Source organism: Siniperca chuatsi, linkage group LG4 (assembly GCF_020085105.1).
Source record: "Siniperca chuatsi isolate FFG_IHB_CAS linkage group LG4, ASM2008510v1, whole genome shotgun sequence".
In the NCBI taxonomy this organism is placed as follows: Eukaryota; Metazoa; Chordata; class Actinopteri; order Centrarchiformes; family Sinipercidae; genus Siniperca; species Siniperca chuatsi.
This window is the reverse complement of record NC_058045.1, coordinates 21,134,450-21,155,157: the sequence shown is the minus strand read 5'-3', so window position 1 is coordinate 21,155,157 and position 20,708 is coordinate 21,134,450. Positions and strand designations below refer to the sequence as shown.

Genomic DNA, 20,708 nt, shown 5'->3' with positions numbered 1-20,708 from the left:
AAATGGAAAGGAGAGAAAGGAGCAGAGAGGTGTTGAGACAGAAAGGACAGATGTGCATTTTTACTGTGTTTTGTTTTTATGCATCACAGTCACACCAAACAATAATCAGTCCTGTTTATTCATTACATGGTTTATTTTAGATAATAAAAGTGTATTAAATATTGCCAGCCCCCAATCAGACTGCAACAGAGGCACGGATTAAATTTTAAATTGGTGGTCGATCTGAATGGGCAAAGACACGTCAGCCAACTGGCCTCATGTCTGTCTTTCTTTCCTGGGTTGAACAGGGGGCACATGCTGTCTGACTTTTGTGAGGCTTTTGTATTAAATGAATAGTTTGACATTTTGGGGAATAGCTTATCTGCTTTCTTGCTAAGAGTAAGATGAGAAGATTGTTAACATTCATCACCATCAACCTTCTTGTCTAAATCTTGGCAAGAACGCTAATAAGTGTAGTAATGTCAAACTATTCCTTAAAAGATAGGACTTTAATTTAATGTTACTGATGTTTTAAACAACATTCAACCAACGCCCCAACTCTTTAAAAAAAAGAGCAAGACAGCATGCAGAGAGGCTTGCTGCAGAGAGAACTGAAACTGACACTAATTATATTTTATAATAATATCATGTAATTTTGTATAATTCTCTGGTTAAGCAGTGATATACAGTGGTGTGAAAAAGTGTTTGCCCCCTTCCTGATTTCTTATGTTTTTGCATGTTTGTCACACTTAAATGTTTCAGATCATCAAACAAATTAAAAAATTAGCCAAAGATAACACAAGTAAACACAAAATGCAGTTTTTAAATCAAGGTTGTTATTATTAAGGGAAGACAAAATCCAAACCCTACATGGCCCTGTGTGAAAAAGTGATTGCCCCACCTGTTAAAACATCACACCTGAGTTCAATTTCTCTAGCCACACCCAGGCCTGATTACTGCCACACCTGTACTCAATCAAGAAATCACTTAAATAGGACCCACCTGACAAAGTGAAGTAGACCAAAAGATCTTCAAAAGCTAGACATCATGCCGAGATCCAAAGAAATTCAGGAACAAATGAGAAAGAAAGTAATTGAGATCTATCAGTCTGGAAAAGGTTATAAAGCCATTTCTAAAGCTTTGGGAATCCAGCGAACAGTAAGAGCCATTATCCACAAATGGCGAAAACATGGAACAGTGGTGAACCTTCCCAGGAGTGGCCGGCTGACCAAAATTACCCCAAGAGCGCAGCAACGACTCATCCAAGAGGTCACAAAAGACCCCACAACATCCAAAGAACTGCAGGCCTCACTTGCCTCAGTCAAGGTCAGTGTTCATGACTCCACCATAAGAAAGAGACTGGGCAAAAAATGGCCTGCATAGCCATGAGTTCCAAGACGAAAACCACTGCTGAGCAGAAAGAACATTAAGGCTCACGTCTCATTTTTGCCAGAAAACATCTTGATGAAGACTTTTGGGAAAATACTCTGTGGACTGACGAGACAAAAGTTGAACTTTTTGGAAGGTGTGTGTACCATTACATCTGGCGTAAAAGTAACACCGCATTTCAGAAAAAGAACATCATACTAACAGAAAAAATACGTTGGTGGTAGTGTGATGGTCTGGGGCTGTTTTGCTGCTTCAGGACCTGGAAGACTTGCTGTGATAAATGGAACCATGAATTCTGCTGTCTACCAAAAACTCCTGAAGGAGAATGTCCGGCCATCTGTTCGTGACCTAGAGCTGAAGCGAACTTCTGCAGCAGGACAAAGATCCAAAACACACCAGCAAGTCCACCTCTGAATGGCTGAAGAAGAACAAAATGAAGACTTTGGAGTGGCCTAGTGAAAGTCCTGACTTGAATCCTATTGAGATGCTGTGGCATGACCTTAAAAAGGCAGTTCATGCTCAAAAATTCTCTGACTTACAACAATTCTGCAAAGATGAATGGGCCAAAATTCCTCCACAACGCTGTAAAAGACTCATTGCAAGTTATTGCAAACGCTTGATTGCAGTTGTTGCTGCTAAGGGTGGCCCAACCAGTTATTAGGTTTAGGGGGCAATCACTATTTCACACAGGGCCATGTAGGTTTGGATTTTGTTTTCCCTTAATAATAACAACCTTCATTTAAAAATTTCATCTTGTGTTATCTTTGACTAATATTTAAATTTGTTTGATGATCTGAAACATTTAAGTTTGACAAACATGCAAAAAAAAAAAAAGAAATCAGGAAGGTGGCAAACACTTTTTCACACCACTGTATGTGGAAGTATAGTTGTAGACTTGTGTCCCTCAGAACGGAGACAACCAGAGATTAACTTGTGGCAGTTTCATATGGGTTCAGTGCAGGCTGAATACACCTTAGACCCAAGTCATGTGTCTCCTGTATGCAAGGGCAGTAGCTGTTTTTTCTTAACTTATTTAGGTGCTCCCATTGTATAAGCAACCAAGGACCCGGAAGTAGGGGGACCAAGGGGCCACTGGCCCCCCCACTTTCTTTTTAAGTCGCGAATCACTGTATCCCTGCAAATGCTCCTATATTATAACACTTACAGTAAAAAGATGTTTCAATGATTCCTGTCCACTCTAAGACATTAGGGACAATAAAGCTGGCAAACATAAAACGGGGAGGCTATTTACATTTTAATCCAATCAAAGAGGACAATTTAATCAAATTTTAAGTGAAATGACCTGTTTCTTAATTGGACGCTTATGCCCACAGGTGAAACCTATTCGGCACGCGCAGGCAACCAGCCAGTTAACACACATGTTTTGAAACTTCACGTGAATTGATACTTGTTCATGTGAAGTCTATCTACCGTTACACATACATACACACAGACACACACAACACACACATACATTTTGGCCCCCCTCACTTCTGAAATTAATCCATGGCCCACAGTTGTGTTTCTATCACTTACAGGGACGTTACATTGACTTTCATTCATTCCCCGGAGACTTACCATAACCATAACCACTACTTGCCTAAACCTAACCCTAACACCTAACCTTAACCTAAACTCTAACCTTACCATAACCTTAAACCAAGTCTTCACCCTACAATTTAATTAGTTTACTTAGGGGACAAAATGCAAGTCCCCATAAGGAAGACGAGTCTCCACAATGTGACTGTGTAAACAGATTTATGTCCCCACAACTTTAGTAATACCCACCCCCTTGTAAGCAACTGACTGCAAAAGACACAGAGTGAGATCTAAATAAAGGATTTGCATAAAGCATTCAGACAGGCTTTATAGGTTCAGGTGTTCCAATGTGTGATTTAAGTGCTGTTGAAGTTAGTTGGTTGTGCAAGACGTGTTGGTTACCGCATCTCACAAACAGCCGAGTTACAGCTTTGCCAAGATTAATGAAATAAACAAAGCACATCTAGTCAGCTGCGGTCCTGAGCATAAAATTGAACAGCTCAGATGTAATTCTCCACAGTGTCTTAGACAACACAACTTGTCTATTGTTGAAGCAGATGGCCTACAGCAGATGAAATGTCCAACCCAACCAAGATGATAAAACAAAAGTTATCACATTAATAGATTTATGAGTGAAAAAAAGCTTGGTTGGATCTGTTGTCACTCGTTGACGAAAGAGTCAGAGTTTGGCTTAAACGTATATGTATGGAGACATCCTGCCTGTCATCAACAGTAAAAGCAGCTGCTGGTGAAAGTGTAATGGTGTATGAAATTTATTTTTTTTCCCCAACATATAAGTTGCCTTTGTTTTGGGAAGGATTTCCTTAATACTGGTTTCATCTTGTTTGATTGTTGTCTGTACATTGCGAACAGAAACTGCTAGCCAAAGCATCATGACTTTCCATGGTGCAGATTTGCCTAAAAATATACAAATAGGCTATAGGCTAAAAACATGGAAGTACAGTATAGATAGTTTTAATTCGGCAAGTAACTTCTTATCAGGCTTCACCATATTTGTGGTGCAGTGCAGGATTAAGCTTGACTGATGTTGCACAGGTGTTATTTTTACCTCACTATCTATATTGAAGCCTGGTACTTTGCACAACTTGACAGTACAGGGGATATTACAAGCTGAAGTTAGGGACCATCCCATCACTGCATGCAAAATGGCCAAGAGAGCTAATGAAATTTCTGATTCTTATTATTTTCCAACTGTTCCTTCTGTTCTATTTCCACCCAGACCATTAACAGTTACACAGCTTTTATTGAGACTCAGTTTAGACTTACTTTATCTACTTAATTTTTTCAAACACAAATCATGGTTTATGTTGTTTTCTATATTTTGGTTAGCAGCTAAACTTCTACAAATATGTAGGAGTATAAATAGCAGTAGAAAACAATTTAACACAAACAATTAAGCAGTATAAACAATTTATAACGACTCCCCACCCACTTCCGGTATAAATCCAGCTACAAATGTGAATACAGATATTTGATATTTGACAAACAGATGCAGATAGTAGCTATGCATTAAATCCCTAGTGTAAAGCTGATCAGCAACATGTTAGCAAAATGGGCAATCATCCAATTGAGTCATTCAATCCACAGGTTTTGTTTTTGGCACAAGACAAAACATGGCTACATGCCATATGTTTCTGGCCATATGGTTCTGGAGGATTTCTCCTGTGTTGTTTAAATTCCTGAAACTATCCATCAATCCATCTATTCATCCATCAATTCTATATACCCGCTTTGTCCTTGTCAGGGTCTCAAGGGACTGGAGACATCCCAGCAAACATTTGGCCTCAGGCAAGAAAATACACCGGACAGGTTGCCAGTCTATAGCAGGATATTTACTGTATGTTGCAGGATACTAATGAGATCAAATTTACCCCCAGAGATGTGTCCTGTATGTGGGAATAATATGTCAGTGTTTCCAGAGTTGCCAATTGTTTGGAATTGGTTGGGAGGAGATGGATGCTTTCAGCAGGAAACTGTACCATCTCAGTAAACACTTGCCATTCTCCATAGCTGCTTCATGCTGAGATATGGGAGCGTATCTCAGCATAACACAGACCGTTGACAATGGCCTGGCTTTTGGCAGCATGCATGTGTGGTCACAAAATCTACAAGAAGTGCTGTTAATGGCATACCTGAATCAACATGGGTCATTGTGAGCATTTCTGGCACCCTGTTAAATACAAGCCTTGATGATTTCATGCTGTTCTCAAGGCAAAAGGAAATCCAATCACATATGTCTATAGAATAAAAGAAAAACAAAGACAAGAAGGAAAGAAAGACATAATCAGACCCCCAAAAAAGATTCTTTGCAACTGTAGTCACAAAATCTTAGGTTAGAAGAGTGAGCACAAAGGAGGGGAAGAGATGAAATCAGAGGATAGTAGAAAGGAGAAGAAAGAGAGAAATATAGAACTACAGAGCCCACTTGACAGTCCTTTGAGCATCAGCCACGGGGGGAAATTGGGACTTGTTTCACTTGAATGCATGTTGAATTGCTCTCTGTTTTGTAGAGTTTCTCTCCAGCTGAATCATTTGGACTATTTATTTAGTTCTCTGTAGAGAGCTGTAAAGAGCTGGAATTATGGTAGCCTGACACTTGTACTTGTCAAACCATACTTCCAAAGTAGTATTTACTGTGCACATTGATCTTCCATTGTACAAGTAGGGCAGGCACACTGTAATCCTGCCACAATTTATTAATTTTTTTTTATTTTGTGTGCAATGCTTTGTGTTGTAGCTGTATGCAATCTAGATTAGCTACAGTATAATCCACTGGAGAAAAATACAGCAAACTAGGCTTTAATTTAATCGAAGGACAATACAATTAAATTTCAGTTCTTTTAGCAAACATTTGCTGAAAGAATTGATTCTTCCAAAAACTACAACACCTCTACTAATTTATATTTAAAAAGCAAATAGATTAACTCAACAAAAAATAGGCGTGTAGACAATATATACACTAAAGGCACTAGTTAAAAGGACGACTTTCATTTTTAATGCCAAAATGTAGCTACTTCAGCATTTCAAGGTGTCTACATGATAGTTTCAACAATTCCTTTTGTGATACAACCTTTCCTTCCATTTAGCTCTGAAGAATAAACAACAGTCAAAATCAGAGCTTTTTCAGTATCTGCATGAACAGTAGTCAGTGTAGCTTTTCAAAGAAAAAGACCCACTTTACTTTTCAAATCAATTCTCAGGTTTTCAATTAGAGCCATGTTGTTTATACCCCTACTGCTCACTTTCTGATAGTTCTTCTGCACTGCATCCGCTTCTGATCATTTATCTCCATTGGCCGCAAATATTAAAGGGATACTTCACCAATTTAACAGTTTAATCCTCTCATTACACGGCAAAGTGTAGGGCATGATGAAACAAAACCCATCTCAATATATCCTGTGAGTGCGGAGTGAGGCATCTGAGCCAGTTGATGCAAAATTACCTACAAGGAGAAAGTGGAGCGCGTTTTGTGTTTTCAAGCGTCCCACCCACATGTGCTCAAGGAGGTAATTTTGAAAAGCGGGTTCTACTGCTTCGAGTAAAGAGTGAAACTTGAGGAAGACTGATTTTATGAAGACAAACAGTGACTGCTTCCTCTGATATCTCTGTAGAACAAGATAATGGATAACCACATTGTTCTGGAGTGTATGGCAGACACTCCAAATACAGCTATATTATATTTCAGACTGTAGCTGAAGAGCCAAGCCAAAGTGCAGTACCAGAAACAGAAGTGGGCAGCAAGACAGGCATCTCTACAATCTGTGAAGAAAACAACAACAGACTAATGCTGACTGGCAGTGTCTGCAGCATAGGTCTTGTGTGTCTATGGAGAGAGTCCCCTGGCCGCAATGATTTTTTCTGAGCTGGATTTTTATTAAAAGAGATAGCTGAGGGAGCAAGGCTGCTTGTTGCAAAGAGCAAAGGATGTGAACCACACAGGCCCAGGCGTGCTGGAAACATATTGCAGGATACCTAAGTCAACTGGACAGGACAGTGTGTTTCCATCAAAGCAAGAGGACAAACATCAGCTGAGTACATGCTTTTAAATCATTGGGTTTTCTAAAGGTGCCAAACAATACTATGTTATTTTATTTTGTGGTGTTAGTGAGACTACCGCTGGCTCACCAAAAAGCCATAGTCTTGCCTTCTTTGTTATAAACATGATATAATTAGCAACAGTCTCCAAACCTGCCTGTTTGTGTCACTGCACTGGTAAGTGAACAGTGCCTCGATAAGATAAATCTAACTGAATGTCAGGAGCTACAGGAGATAAGGCGTAGAGGGATTTATAGCTTTTGGTAGTTTTACAGCACTGTCAACAAAATTTGAAAGGCATTTAAGATGATTAACTTGTGTCTTTAAGCCTTCGGCTCGCTTCCTGAATGCATATTAGAAATTGTACTTCTGTCAAATCCATGAAATTATGTTTTAGTCATTTTGGATCTTGGCCAATTTACATATTTAATCTTACACTCTGTAGTCACTGTTTGTGAATGAGATGATACTGGGACTCGTGTGTCCACCTAACCATGCCTTTCTTTATTTACCTGTTAAGCTAGTTTTAGTTTGTACTGAACTTACTCACTTTCGCACTGCACAAGACTGATGATATGCAGATGTAGGCATAACAGAATCCTCATATTGTAGTGAATTATTTTAAAGTTGTATTTCAGAACTCATAAACATGCTCATTGTATTCTGCGAGGTCTTTGGGTGTGCATGGCTGTTTTAGCAGTGGGCAGCGTAGTAAGTGGTCCATGGCCTGAGGTGCACATTCACATGTCATGTCTTCACTCCCCAGATAACCCCATTTCTGCAGTGTTACCTGCCATTGCCCGGTTCCAGATTGCAATCGGTTAAGGCAGTGGTTCCTAAACTTTTTAGGCCACGCACCCCCTTCAACATCCCCACCAGGTTGATCCCACACCTTAAAAAAAAAACACAACATAGCCTATTTATAGCCTCATTAAAGGCATCAAGTTTAATCATGAATAATAATAATCAGAACACATGTAACAAAATATTCAAGAGGTTGCAACAAAGTGCTCTCTGCATTTGAATTAAACTGAAACTACAAACAGCAACAAAGTATCATTAAATTGCAACAAAGTTACACACAAACTGTCACTTTTAAAGAGCAAAGAGGATGGGTGAAGGTGAGGATGAGGACACATGCACAGGCTCAGAGGCCGATAGGCCAAGAAGAAGGGGGAAAATGCTGTCATATTTTCAGCTGCATTAAAGAAATATTGCATCAAGTTTAAATTAAAATTAACCATACGTAACATAACGGTTACGATAATTAGAACAACCGTAACAAAGTCTATTAAAGATATCGCAACAATTTTAATGACACATGCATAGGCTCAGAAACAGATATCATGGACAAAAAGAGGATCCTTTTGAGGATGCACTGTAACCAGAGAATGGATGGACAGACTTTTTAAGCTATAAACCCGGTGTGCTTCCCCATCATCGCTTTTGCACATTCCCAGGTACCGTGTCCAGTCAATTCCACTGATCCTCATAAAAAAGTCAATGAAATTGTAGATTTCTTCTCCTGTTGTTTCAGGTAGCAAGGGGCCGACAGAAAAATCTTCTTGCACCGTGCCTTCGAAAAAGTAATGGACGTACACCAGAAGATTGGTCAGATTCACTACATCTGTAGACTTGTCTACTTGCAGAGAGTAAAACTCAGGCGACCAACTAATGTAGCTTGGATGTGTAGGAAGTTCTTTGTGTCTCTTCAAACTGAGAAAATGTAAATGTAAAGCAAATCTGACTGTGATGTTTGAACCGTGTCGAAGTTTCATCACTGAGTGCGATCAGTAGTTGGTGTGATAAAAGTAACAGTTTAGATGTAGTTATGTTTATCTGTTGAACATGTAGCACGTGTGTAAAACTAAAAAAGCTGTTACTGTAATAGAGTCATCCTATTAGTATCCCCAAGAGAGTCTTAGAATTAAATCAGAGCTGTGTATTAAATCATTAATTTGGTATTTGAAAGTTCACTCTATGTTCTCCAGGTAATATTAATGCATCAGCTCTGTGCTTTATACAGTGTTTATACAATCCTCTGTTCTGAAGAGCTGTCTGCACACTCTGATGCTGTTTCTAATCTGCTGGCTGGAGCATTCTACACTAACACTGATAACAGAAAATATAAAACTTACATGATCTTTTCTTGTTATAGTTTTAGTCTGAGGTTTCTGACTAAAAAACTTTCAACTGGTGAGCATCACTTAGTAACAGTTACGATGTGTCTATACAGAGTTTCAGATGCTTTTTTCAGTCGATTGTCTCACAAGCATCTAATGGAACAGATACACTTCTATTTTAATCAATCCCGGTGTCTACACAGGCCACGTAATGGCTTGCCTTTCACTTGAGCTATACGCATTTCAATGTGTATTTTAGTCTTTTTTTCTTCCGTTTACGTGCATAACTACAGTGACTGTGTATTGGGCTCTGAGTGCTGCCAAAACCTATAATATGACCTACAATCAATACTGTGCCTGAATGCATCCTGTGTAGTCACAGACGAAGGACTGAAGCTGCTGCTGCTGTGCTAGCGTGCTGCTTATGCTACACCTTGTGTGTAGATAGTGTTAAACAGTATGAGCAAGGAAGTTGTTGCAGGATTTGTTAGTTATTATCACCCCATTGTGAGAGTGATATTCCTCAAGTTGCAAGGAAGGACCTAGGGGGAGGAAAGCTTGACCAGTCCTCTCTCATGTATCAGTCTTTTTTTGCACAGTGATGTCCCTGAGGGGAAGATGGCATATCTCTTGTTCAGATGGACCAAATATGAAAAATGCTTTTTGTAGAGCCAAGAAAACAGAATCAAGCAGCAGTGATTCACTCCTTCAATGTAATGCTGTATCAGTGTGTTCAGCATCAAGACTGGATCAGCCAGGCTCATTATTATGGTCGATTAACTGTTCTCTCATTTGTATACAGTGAGGTTAATTATGGAGGCTGACATCAAGATAATGGCCTGTGAATTCTACCTATGAGATGTCAGGTAAACCCTGTGCAATAAAAGGTCTAGTTGTAAAATCTGTATGCTAAGCATGTTACTCCATGTGTTTATTAAACTGATATACTGCAGGTGTAGTCTCTCCTATGTATAATTATAGAACATCTCAATACATAACCTAATAATTTACTTATAATATTGAACTTTTCATTGCAAAATGCTGTATCATAGTCAGTAGAGAGAGTGTGGAAAATTGTATTAGTCATTACACACAGAAAATATATTTTTTAATGTTGGTGTGGACAGGGACCTTTGGGCATTTCACACTTGACAACCTTTTACATCATGCTCCTCCTGTTCTGCACATGAAGAACTTAAGAATAATTAATGTCCTATCATTAATTTTCCATGTAATATTTCTTTCACTCCAGTTCGAAGACTTCCACTTGCAGTCAGTTGGAGTGACTCTTTTTTGAAATGTGTTAATTGGTTAATTACATTAAAGTTTAGACCTCTTGAATGTTATGTAACTATATGAATTCTACTAAATGTCGAAGTTGAATCATTACAAAGTTTCTTTTTCTGCATTTTAGATGAAACAGCCATCTGAGGTGTTTTGGTTTAACACAATTATCAATATTCCTGTTTTGAATACTGCTGAACAAAGGACAGGGGGGGATAAAAACTAAAATTAAACACTGTTATCAATGTGTCACCCTCCCACTACCACCCCCATACGTCTCTTACGCTCTCCTCTGGGTGAATGCTAACATGCCTAAGAGGCTGATGAAAGAAATAGATCACTTGCAGAGGTTGCAGTGGCCCAGATAAGGGCCTCACGTGGCTGCCATCTCACTGTAATTAACTATTGTCAAAGTGATTAATCATATGTCGATAGAGGTAGAGTGCAGGAGGCTGGCAGCGACCTGTGAGGTGAAGTGGAGCTAAAATGCTAAAATGTCCAATCAGGAGCTTGTTTTACCTCTTAACTATCTGGATGATGTCCTTGTGCTCCATGACTCTACCAAAGTTGATCCATGTCGCCACCAGGTATGACGAAGTATTAGAATAATGTTACAATGTCATCAATGACGCATTTCATTTCGTGGCTTGGGCTCGGAATCTGAGTCTGATCATAACATGCTTTTTCTAATCCCCAAGTATCATCAAAAACTGAAACAAACAAAAAGTATTAAGTGGTGAATCAATGGTCTCCCAGGCCATGGAGAGGCTCAGTGACTGCTTAGATATTACAGACTGGTCTGTCTTTAAGGAGTCATGCCATGACTTAGGGTGGATTCACAATTAAAGGTCCGATTCCTGAATCGAACCAACACGAGGATGCTACATTGTTTCAATTTTCCAACTGGTCCGGTTTGCATTCACAAAGGCAAAATTCAAATGGTCCAGAAATTGTAAACCAAAGCCATGTGGTGAAAATGTAATTCGCGTAACAGAGTATTTATACACTGTGGTATTACTACATTTACTTAAAGGTACAATGTGTAAGATTTGAACAGAATTTTAATTCAAAACATTCAAAAGATGAACTAACCTTGTCAACAGAATGTGAAGAAGTAACAGTTCTGACATGATGTCAAAGACGTGTATGTATTATGTTGCAAAGATATCTCCTGAAATTAGCATGCTTACCTGCTAGCCCATCCTGTGTTGTAATACCACTTGTGTCTGTCCTTAGTCCAACGTGCGAGGACAAAGAAGCAGAGTTGCCCCGAGTGCCTGTCAAGTTGAAGGTACATCCCCCAGTTAGTGTCACATAAACACAAAGATGGCAAAGAAAAGAAGTGATATAAAAAGAAGCAAAACTAGAATAAATATTGGTGTGGCTTTCCACCACTGGAGACAGCTCTTGGTGAATAAAGAGATACGGTTTGATGCTGAACTCGCAATGTTTCTTTTACACTGGTAAGTAACATGTAACATTGGCTCTTTAGAGAAACGTATCTTTAGTGCAACTAATGACAACACAAACTGTTCCGAAAAAGATTCCAAATGGCGTCGATATATGGTTTTCTTGCTACTATGCAGCCTAAGCAAGATATAATGTAAACTATAGGCTGACGCCACACGTGAGGATCATAAGATAGTGTTATTTTGACCGGCTCTCAGCATTTCAGCAGTTTGGTCGAATTTTTCGTATTCTTACCCTGATGTTAGTTAGTAGTTACTTTTTATAACTGATGACTGTAAATTGCGATTGTATGGACCCAATATTAGGCTGACTGAAAAAATGTCGATCAATTCACTATATTGTAATCACTTGGCATTACTGTTAAGAGATGAGGCAAGATTGGAAGTTTGGAAAGTTCACTCTACATTTTTGAGGACATTGTAAGGTTTATTATGCGTGTCTAACTGTACACAATCTTGAACCGTGTCATCGCTATAATTAGTAAATCATGCAATTCTTGCACAATGCTGCCCCCTATTTGTTTGGAGCATGTGGCCAGGAATTACACATTGTTCCTTTTAAGTAAAAAATCCGAATACTTCTGTATAGAGGCTATAGCCTCCACAATAAGCTGCACAGCCTTCTACCATTTTGATTTTGCTGGTTGGATCAATCAGCTGATCATCAGGACAAAAGGGAGAGATAATATAACAAGGCCTGCACAGCCAAAATAACAGTTTTGCCTAAACTTAACATTTTTATTGGAGTCCTCTGCCTCAGCCGAGGAACTGTGGCTATCCACGGCAGACAACGATGAAATGGTACATGCTTCTCCCCCTTGGTCCCCCTCCTCATACGACTCAACAACATCTACCGGGCTCTCCATGGGTCTTGAGTTAAGGATCCGATCGAGGTCGTCATGCCACACAAATTCACAGGAAGAGAAAACGTTTTTTTAATGAATGAAATGACACATACAATGGTACGCTTACTGTGATTGGTTCGAATGGTGTTCACGCCAGAAATTAACTGCTCCAGAGTTCACTTGACAGCAGGTTAGACCACCCCTTCAAGGTGGACCAGAAAGCGATTGTTTGGCCCGCACCAGAGTTTGAGTCCGGTGTTCACACCAACCCAAATGAACCGCACCAAGGGGGTAAACGCTCCAGGGTTCTGTTCAATACTATTATGTCTTACATCCTTTTCTCAGAAACTGTGTGCATTCCTATCAAGACAGTGACTATGTATAGTAACAAGCCTTGGTTCAGCAGAGAGATTAAAATGCTATGCAGAAAGAAAAACAATGCATTCAAGAGGGGCAATAAAGAACTCTACAAATCCACTAAATATGAATTTGGGTAGCGCGGAAGGCTAAGGCCAACCACAAAGACAAGCTGGAAACCAGCAGCAAACTTTTATTCGGTAGCTGTGTTACTTGACTTTGGTCTTGATAAAGCAGCAGTTATTGGCTCTCCACACAGTGGCTAAAGCTAACACAATTAAAGGTCCAGCGGCGTGGTACTGATACAAACAATGAAATGTGCGGAGCACACAAACACGTTATTTATCACAGCAAAGTAAAAATCACAACAATGAAGCTCAGGTAAAATAACACACAGTTATGCTCACCTTCTCAATAACTATATGGTATGGCAATTCAGCCCATGAGAAAAAACATCTTGTGTACTCCCCACCATTTCTAAACTATACCACATCCGCATTCAGCGGATAGGTTTGAAAATTTTAAAAGGACTCCTCACACCCTGCAAACCCTCTATTTAGTCTTCTCCTTTTGGGTAAAAGACTACACAGTATTAAGACTCGCTTCCACAACACTTATTCTGAAGCAGTCTGTATCCTGAATGCTTCACTGATTGTATAAACAAGCACAGGAGTTTGTGGTCACTCCTTGTTGTGTACTATGTGATTATATGTTTTATGTTATGTTTAGTTGTTTTTCAGCACACCTAAACAAATTCCAATCAACTGCGGTTGATATGGCAATAAATGATTGAATCTTGAATCTTGTTTGAGAGAGAGAGAGTTTGGAATCTAATTATTGGTTATAACAAAAACTGTGACTTGAGTACCTGAGGTAGCCACTGAGAGCATCTTAGCATGCAGTGCTAGTAGTAGCAGAGCATTTAGCTCAAAACACAGCTATGCCTAAGTAAAGCCAAACAGAGCCGCTAGCATGGCTGTAGACTCGTGGTCTTGTTTCACAATTTTTCAGGTCTGTCTTAAAACAACAGTCAGGTGCCCATACGAACAGGTTTTGCTAAGTGATAGGGGACAAAATCCGCAGCTCTTATTCTCTGCAAAAATGTATTTCCAAGTTTATCTGAAGTTAGTATTAGACTTTAGGAGTCTGAGTTAGTCATATCATGTGGATATCTTCCAAAGTTATTGTCTTTTTAGTATAAAATTCCCTCTTTTTGTTTCCCTTGATAGTGTTTCATTGTTGAGCTGCAGTGGAGGGATAGTAACACATACAGAGAAAGAGAGAGAGACAATTCTGTACAAAAAAGACTAACTTTGGAAGATACCCACTCAATTGGATTAACTCAGACTGTTAAAGCTTCAGATAAACTTTGGAATACATTTTTGTATGGAACAAGGACTGTGGATCTTGAAAAACTGTGGCCCTATCCTGTAAGAGATGCTGACAGAGAACAGGCCAGTTAAAGCTTTCAGTCCAAAAGCTTCATAAGTGTAACAGTTCCCACACATCACAGGGATGAGTATGAATGGGCTTTGACGGATGGAAACACCAGAAGGAACACTCTCGAGAGATTCATAAATACGTAGTGAACCTTGCTTTCCGAAAACTCTTTTATATGTATTTGTTTTTATTATCTTAAAATGAAAGACTACCAAGAATGAAAAGCAGAAAATAGGAAGGAACAGACCTAATTTGGAGCCCAACACACAGTTTAGTGTTCACAAAATGAGACTTTTCAAAGGCCAAGGACAAAAGAAACTGTGCGAATTTTAGTGAAAAAGAGATCTCAACCGGAAGAAAAGAAGGAAGAGAGGTAGAAAGATAATGCAGATGAAGACATAAAAGTGAGAGGAATAGGCTATTGTTGCTCTTGTAGAAATACACGTGGGTTTTCATATAACTCTGGGTTGGACTTTTTTTCTAAGCCTTTTTATGTCTGTCATCATTTCTCTAAGTGTTTGAACAGAGGCCTGAAGAATAACTGGTGGTTTGGTGCTCAGAGCAAGCACTAGTGAAGGTCCAGAGGAGAACAAAGAATCCACTGCCAATTTGATTATAATATCACACCTATTCAGAGAGTTAATGTGGTGTCTCAGATGTCAGGCTGCTCTCTTTCTCTCTCATTCTGTTCTCTTCCTTTCCTCCTTTCCTCCTTGCTTTGTGCCAAGGATCAGCCCTTGCTCAAGGGGCTTTGATGAAATCCTTTCAAGGAAGAATGTAACGGACTGAAATGTCATTCTCAGATCAGATGTCTCTGAAACAAGGCCTGTCATATCATTTGGTACGCTCAACTTCATTAGCTCTTTGTTCAGTTTCACATCAGCTTTCACAAACACAATCGCTCAATGAAATCACTTGTGGCTTCCTAGTTTTTCTCCCACTTATGTTTTACAAAGAAAATTATACCATACATTGGAAGGAAAGCAGTGCTATTCTTCAAGTGGATACAATGATTTCTTTCACTCTGATATTCACCTGAATTCCTCTAATAGTCCAAAGTTCCCTTAAGATCACATTTGTCCTCCATGAAGCAAACTCGCTTTGACTGGACAAAGGTTATGCTGCCTTTAATCAGTCACTCAAAAAGAACAGTAGTACCAGTGAAGACATTGTTGAACTTCTCCTGCATGCACTTAATGCAACAGTAAACTCGGCTATATATATATATGGTTTTGAGTAAAATGTCTAAAAAAATAATACAAAGTAATCAAACTGATGTTTAATGCATTCCACTGTTATGCAATACATCAGACAAAACTCCTCACGCACGTACACTTCAATAACTAATTTCATTAGACTTCCGTTCCAACTTGCATACAATAAATTTGCACACAACTATTTTCTAAAAAGATAACACAAAATGATCATGTTTACAAAATGATTAATTATGAAGTGGTAATGATTCCTGCTGGACTACTCTTCTGGTCTTAAGAGGAATTATTGTGAGCCAGTTAGCTGAAAAACATGTAACAACGACAGTATGGAAAGACACAGAATAGATAAGGGATGGGCAAACTTTTTGCCTCACGGGCCACAATGGGTTCTAAAATTTGACAGAGGGTCCCGTTCCTGCATTGACTGCTTGCTAGCGTAGTTGGTATGCTTTGTAGCAAAGTGACGGCTGATATTGTACTCTTTGAAAACTGCAACAGTTTCTTGGCATATTAGGCATACAGCCTTTGATCGGACTTTAGTGAAAAAATATTTTGTTGGCCACTCCGTATTAAACACTCGCTATAGTGCGCTCACTATACACTTTTCTTTTCTTTGATAAGCTCATTTTTGCAGAAGGGCTCTTAAGAGAAGAAGAGAGTAATACACGCAAACAAGGTCAATGTAGCTGCAGTTCGCCATCTTTTGGGGGCATTACAGGGGTAAGGTAAATTGAACAAGGTTTACCCGTACCTATTTTAATATAATTTGGTCACGTTCGGTGGGCCGGATTAATAAGCCCAACGGGCCGTGTGTGGCCCGCGGGCCGTAGTTTGCACATGCCTGGACGAGATACATAAAGAGAGAGTATTACTGTAGGTTCACACCAATGCTTTATATACTAAATGCTGCCATTTATTTGATTTTATCTATTAAAGCTCACAGGAGAAATGGCCAAAAAGTTACTTTCCCCATTGACTATAACACTATTGCTCACAAAAGTTTAATCAAGTGTTTACAGACAAATTAACAAGGAGCTGAAAAATGATGGGGCTGACTGAGAGGAGTATCTCAATCAACACTATGCCAGTAGAAGTTTTCTGACAACTGGAGGGAAAATTCCCTGTTGCTGTAACACTAGCCCAGAGTGAATTTGAACATTTTTACTTGGCCAGGTACTGCCAGGGAGTTTTTAATTGAGTTGAGACTCAGGAAATACTCATTAAGACGTTGTCAGTCGCCAGAGGAGGCAACGCTCAATGTGTTTAGACACCACTGAGACTGCAGGTATCCCAGAGCCCTTCTCTTCTCCAGCTGGAGGGCAAAAGTGTACGTCTGTGTGCAGGTGTGTGTGTGTTTTAGAGTCAGCATGTGTGTGTATTCATGTGTGATTGTGTGCATGGGTTTAATAAACTCACAGGTCCATGGAGCACCATCTGCCTGCACAATGTTTGATCGAGCAGGAGCTGGTTGTGAGGGACACCCCTATCACCCACTATGTGTGACAAACTATTGATAGAAACACCTGTCTTTCTCTTTCCACAATCTGGAGCAGCTGCTTGAATGGATGGAGTTTACAGCAGGAGCCAGCACTAGCCTCTGTTGTAATTTCTTTTCTATGTCACATGTAAATAAGATCAGACAGTTAAAAGCATTCAAATTGTATTCTGTTTTTAGTTCATTTGGTATTTAAGGGGTTTTATGTATTGATCCATGTAACTTGACATTCTGAGTTCTATGTAAATGATATAAGAACCTTATCCCTTTCCCATTCAAACGTCCACTCTTGAGCATAACGTTTTTAAAATGAAAATCTGATCGGTACACTCAAGATTTTGACCCTAAGTCTTCCATACATGATGTTGCTCCTGACCTCAATATGTCATTTCAGTGAATAGTCTTTCACTGTGTTGAAGTTGATGTGATAATTAAAACAAGCCTCAAGGTGTCTACCTATTGATCGTTTGATCTCCACCTGCCTCCCTCAGATTAAATTGATTAGAGCACTATCTATGAGAACAGGCAAAAGTAGAACACACACTGACAACTGCCACTGCTGCTCAGTTTGACACTGAGCAGAGCAGAGGATTTGTGTACAGCGTGAGGGGATATTGGGTCACTGCTCTTTGTCAGTAAACAATATCATCAACAGTAATCAGGTTGACTGTCCACCTGTTCAAAGATCAAAGACATGATGAGGCAGAGAAAATGATGCAAACACACTGGTGGGTTTAGGGTAGTCAGCACATCTGTAGTAAACAGCAATGTAAATGCAGTTGAAGGAGATGAATATTCTAAACAATTATAAACTAGTGTTTATCATTGCCAACCATGAGCTGGCTTGAATGAAAGCATAAACGTGAAAAATAAACATGAAATCACAAATAATACATCACGAATACTATTTTACTACTGGTGCTACTGCCTAAATCCAACCATGTAATGCTGTAAAATAGTATTGAAAAAGTATGAAATTGAAATTATTTTTTCACTCGCTAACAAAACACTTTTATAGTCTAATGTAACTACACTGTAAAACAGGCTCAGCTGGAGTGGTTAGTGGCCATCTTAGTGGCCATCAGCTGGCCCATAAATACCCTCCTATAGGCCTAATGAAAATCCTACTGTCTGACAAACAGAACAAGGAAAAGTAAGAGCAAAAAATGACAAAAAACCAAACCATCCAAAATCTCATTTTATGTAACAGATAATCACAGGAATTCTGTTTTTTATTCAAAACTGCAAATGGCTGGATAATTTTATTTCTCTTTGTGTGTGTATTCCACTATGTTCATGTGCGTCTCGCTCCTCTGTGTTTTGTACCAGGGTTTGATGAGAGGAGTACATATGCACTCAGAGGTGAATCTACAATGCAGGAGAGAGCTCCAGCAGCATTTTCAGTGAGACAGATGGATGATGTTTATTAAGCATGTGACAGTTAACACCCCCAATAGGGAGAAAACACTGCAGCGGATAAATAAATGTTGGCTTTACCAACCCCTACCCCCTATTATTTATACACCAGAGTCAACATTTCTATTACGCATGAGTTATGGCAACAAATAATTATTGCTGCTATGATCATTATGAATGCCATCCTCTCGCTGTATATAGAGCTATATTTCTCCGATTGTTATATAGATTACAGATGCTGGCTGGCCAGTAAATAAATTACATATCTAATTTGGAGGTTTGCGCTTCAAGAAAGCTATTTTGTAATCAAGGACAGATCCCTCTCCCAGGGTTGTGTAGGAATGTAGAATCATAAGATTAATTTGTGTTGTAAGCATGAATGACATGGGTTCAGTTTGGGAATTATTAACCTGTAACTCAATTCTTTTATCTCCAACATCGAATCAACAACAAAAATAACAAAAAATAGGTGTGAAGGTTCTAAAAAATCTCAAAGTCCCTGAATGATTGCTATGATTTTACAGATTATGTCGAGGAAAACAGTTTGTCTTTTCAGGCATGGGCTAGAAACCTTGATCTTCGATGCCCCAAAGCATTGTGGAAGATGTGTATAAAAAGCAGCTCTGAGCCCTCGGGAATCTTTAAAATGGATGAGCATAAACCTTGTGTAGTATGCTTATACTTTGATCCCATACTGCTTAGTTTTAGGGACCCTTTTTTCTCTCTCTTTTACCACCCAATCTGTTCTTGCATGTAGGAATTTCAACATGTGGATTTCCCTAGAGATGTAGCGAGTGTTTACTGGAGCCTTTAACACTGGTATGTGAGCATGAGGGTGCATATTTACACTATGATGATTTTTCTCAGCCATTATCTAGTCAATTTGATGGTAGGTTCAAGCCTCTAGTGGACTATATTAAGAGCTTTCAAGCTTTGTTAAAAGATCTTACAGTAATGTAAAACATGGCCATAAATGTTAGCTTTTGCTTTAGGTGGATTAATTTAATCACTTATATGGCTAATCATTTATCTAGTAATGATTTTTCCATGATTCACCTCTCAAATAGATTCTCTAATATTAACAGACTTTACTTATATTAAAGAGTTTCCCCTCGGGGATCAATAAAGTATTTCTGATTCTGATTCTGATCACCGAGGATATTTCACTGTAACATTTCCATCCTGAGTGTGTGCACGGATGTATGTATGAGTCCTCACTGATGCAGAAGCTACTACTGTATGACCTCGAGTTTGTCTTTCATTCTGTTAAGTGTACTTCCACTGCCTTTGTGCTTATAACTTTTTTTCTGTCTACGTGTTTTCTCCTTGGTAGCCTTCTGTCTGAAGTATTACTTTCTCTGTTTCTTTACTTACTTTTTCTTGTCTCTACGTACATGTCTATATCTCGCTTTTTTAACTCTGCATCACTGTTTATTTATTTTCCAGACGTTGCCAACCACAACATATGAGTTAGAGATTGTGGCCAAGGACATGGCAGGAAGTGAGGTGGGCCTAACAGGAACAGCCACGGCTACCATTACCATCACAGACAAGAACGACCATGCCCCTGAGTTCACACATCCGCTGGTGAGAAACATCCCTTTTTTTCCTTCTCTACTTCTTTTCAACCCCCTTGTCGCTCATAAGATCTGTTCGCTTCTACAGACATTATGTGGGGAAATTTTGTTGTTTCCTCCTTGGAGGTCAGAGGTCAGAGTAAGTTAGAACTGATAGATATACTGAATTTCTTCAAGGACACAGGACACATCAACAGGGCAGATACTTCCCAATAGCTTGAACTAAGGTCTCCTTGTGAAGAAAGGGCTCTCTAATTAGATGGATTATTGAGGAATAGTCAAAAATGCACAGACAGTCTACTTTAATTTGTGTTACAAGTTGCTTGGTAAAGTGAAAGTTATTAATGTGAAGATTATTAGCAGATTTCCTTAGTCTGTTCAGATTGTGGATGGTTCCTGGTCCTTGGCGGCACACTTATATCACAGTCATTGCCCCAACAGAAAACAGACCAAGCACAATAAGATATGATAGTAATTACTGTAAATTCTCAATTAAAAGCCAGTATTCAAATAATATCCAGGGGT

The 20,708-nt window shown here is 39.1% G+C and overlaps 1 protein-coding gene across 1 annotated transcript in view; it reads left to right on the top strand.

The window, feature by feature from the left end:
• The window catches only part of cdh13 (cadherin 13, H-cadherin (heart)), a 344,376-nt gene that overhangs the window by 236,386 nt on the left and 87,282 nt on the right, over positions 1-20,708 (top strand). The window contains exon 9 of the mRNA XM_044193744.1: positions 20,053-20,193. Coding sequence (XP_044049679.1) covers positions 20,053-20,193 — 141 coding nt within the window. The remainder of the gene's footprint in view (positions 1-20,052; positions 20,194-20,708) is intronic.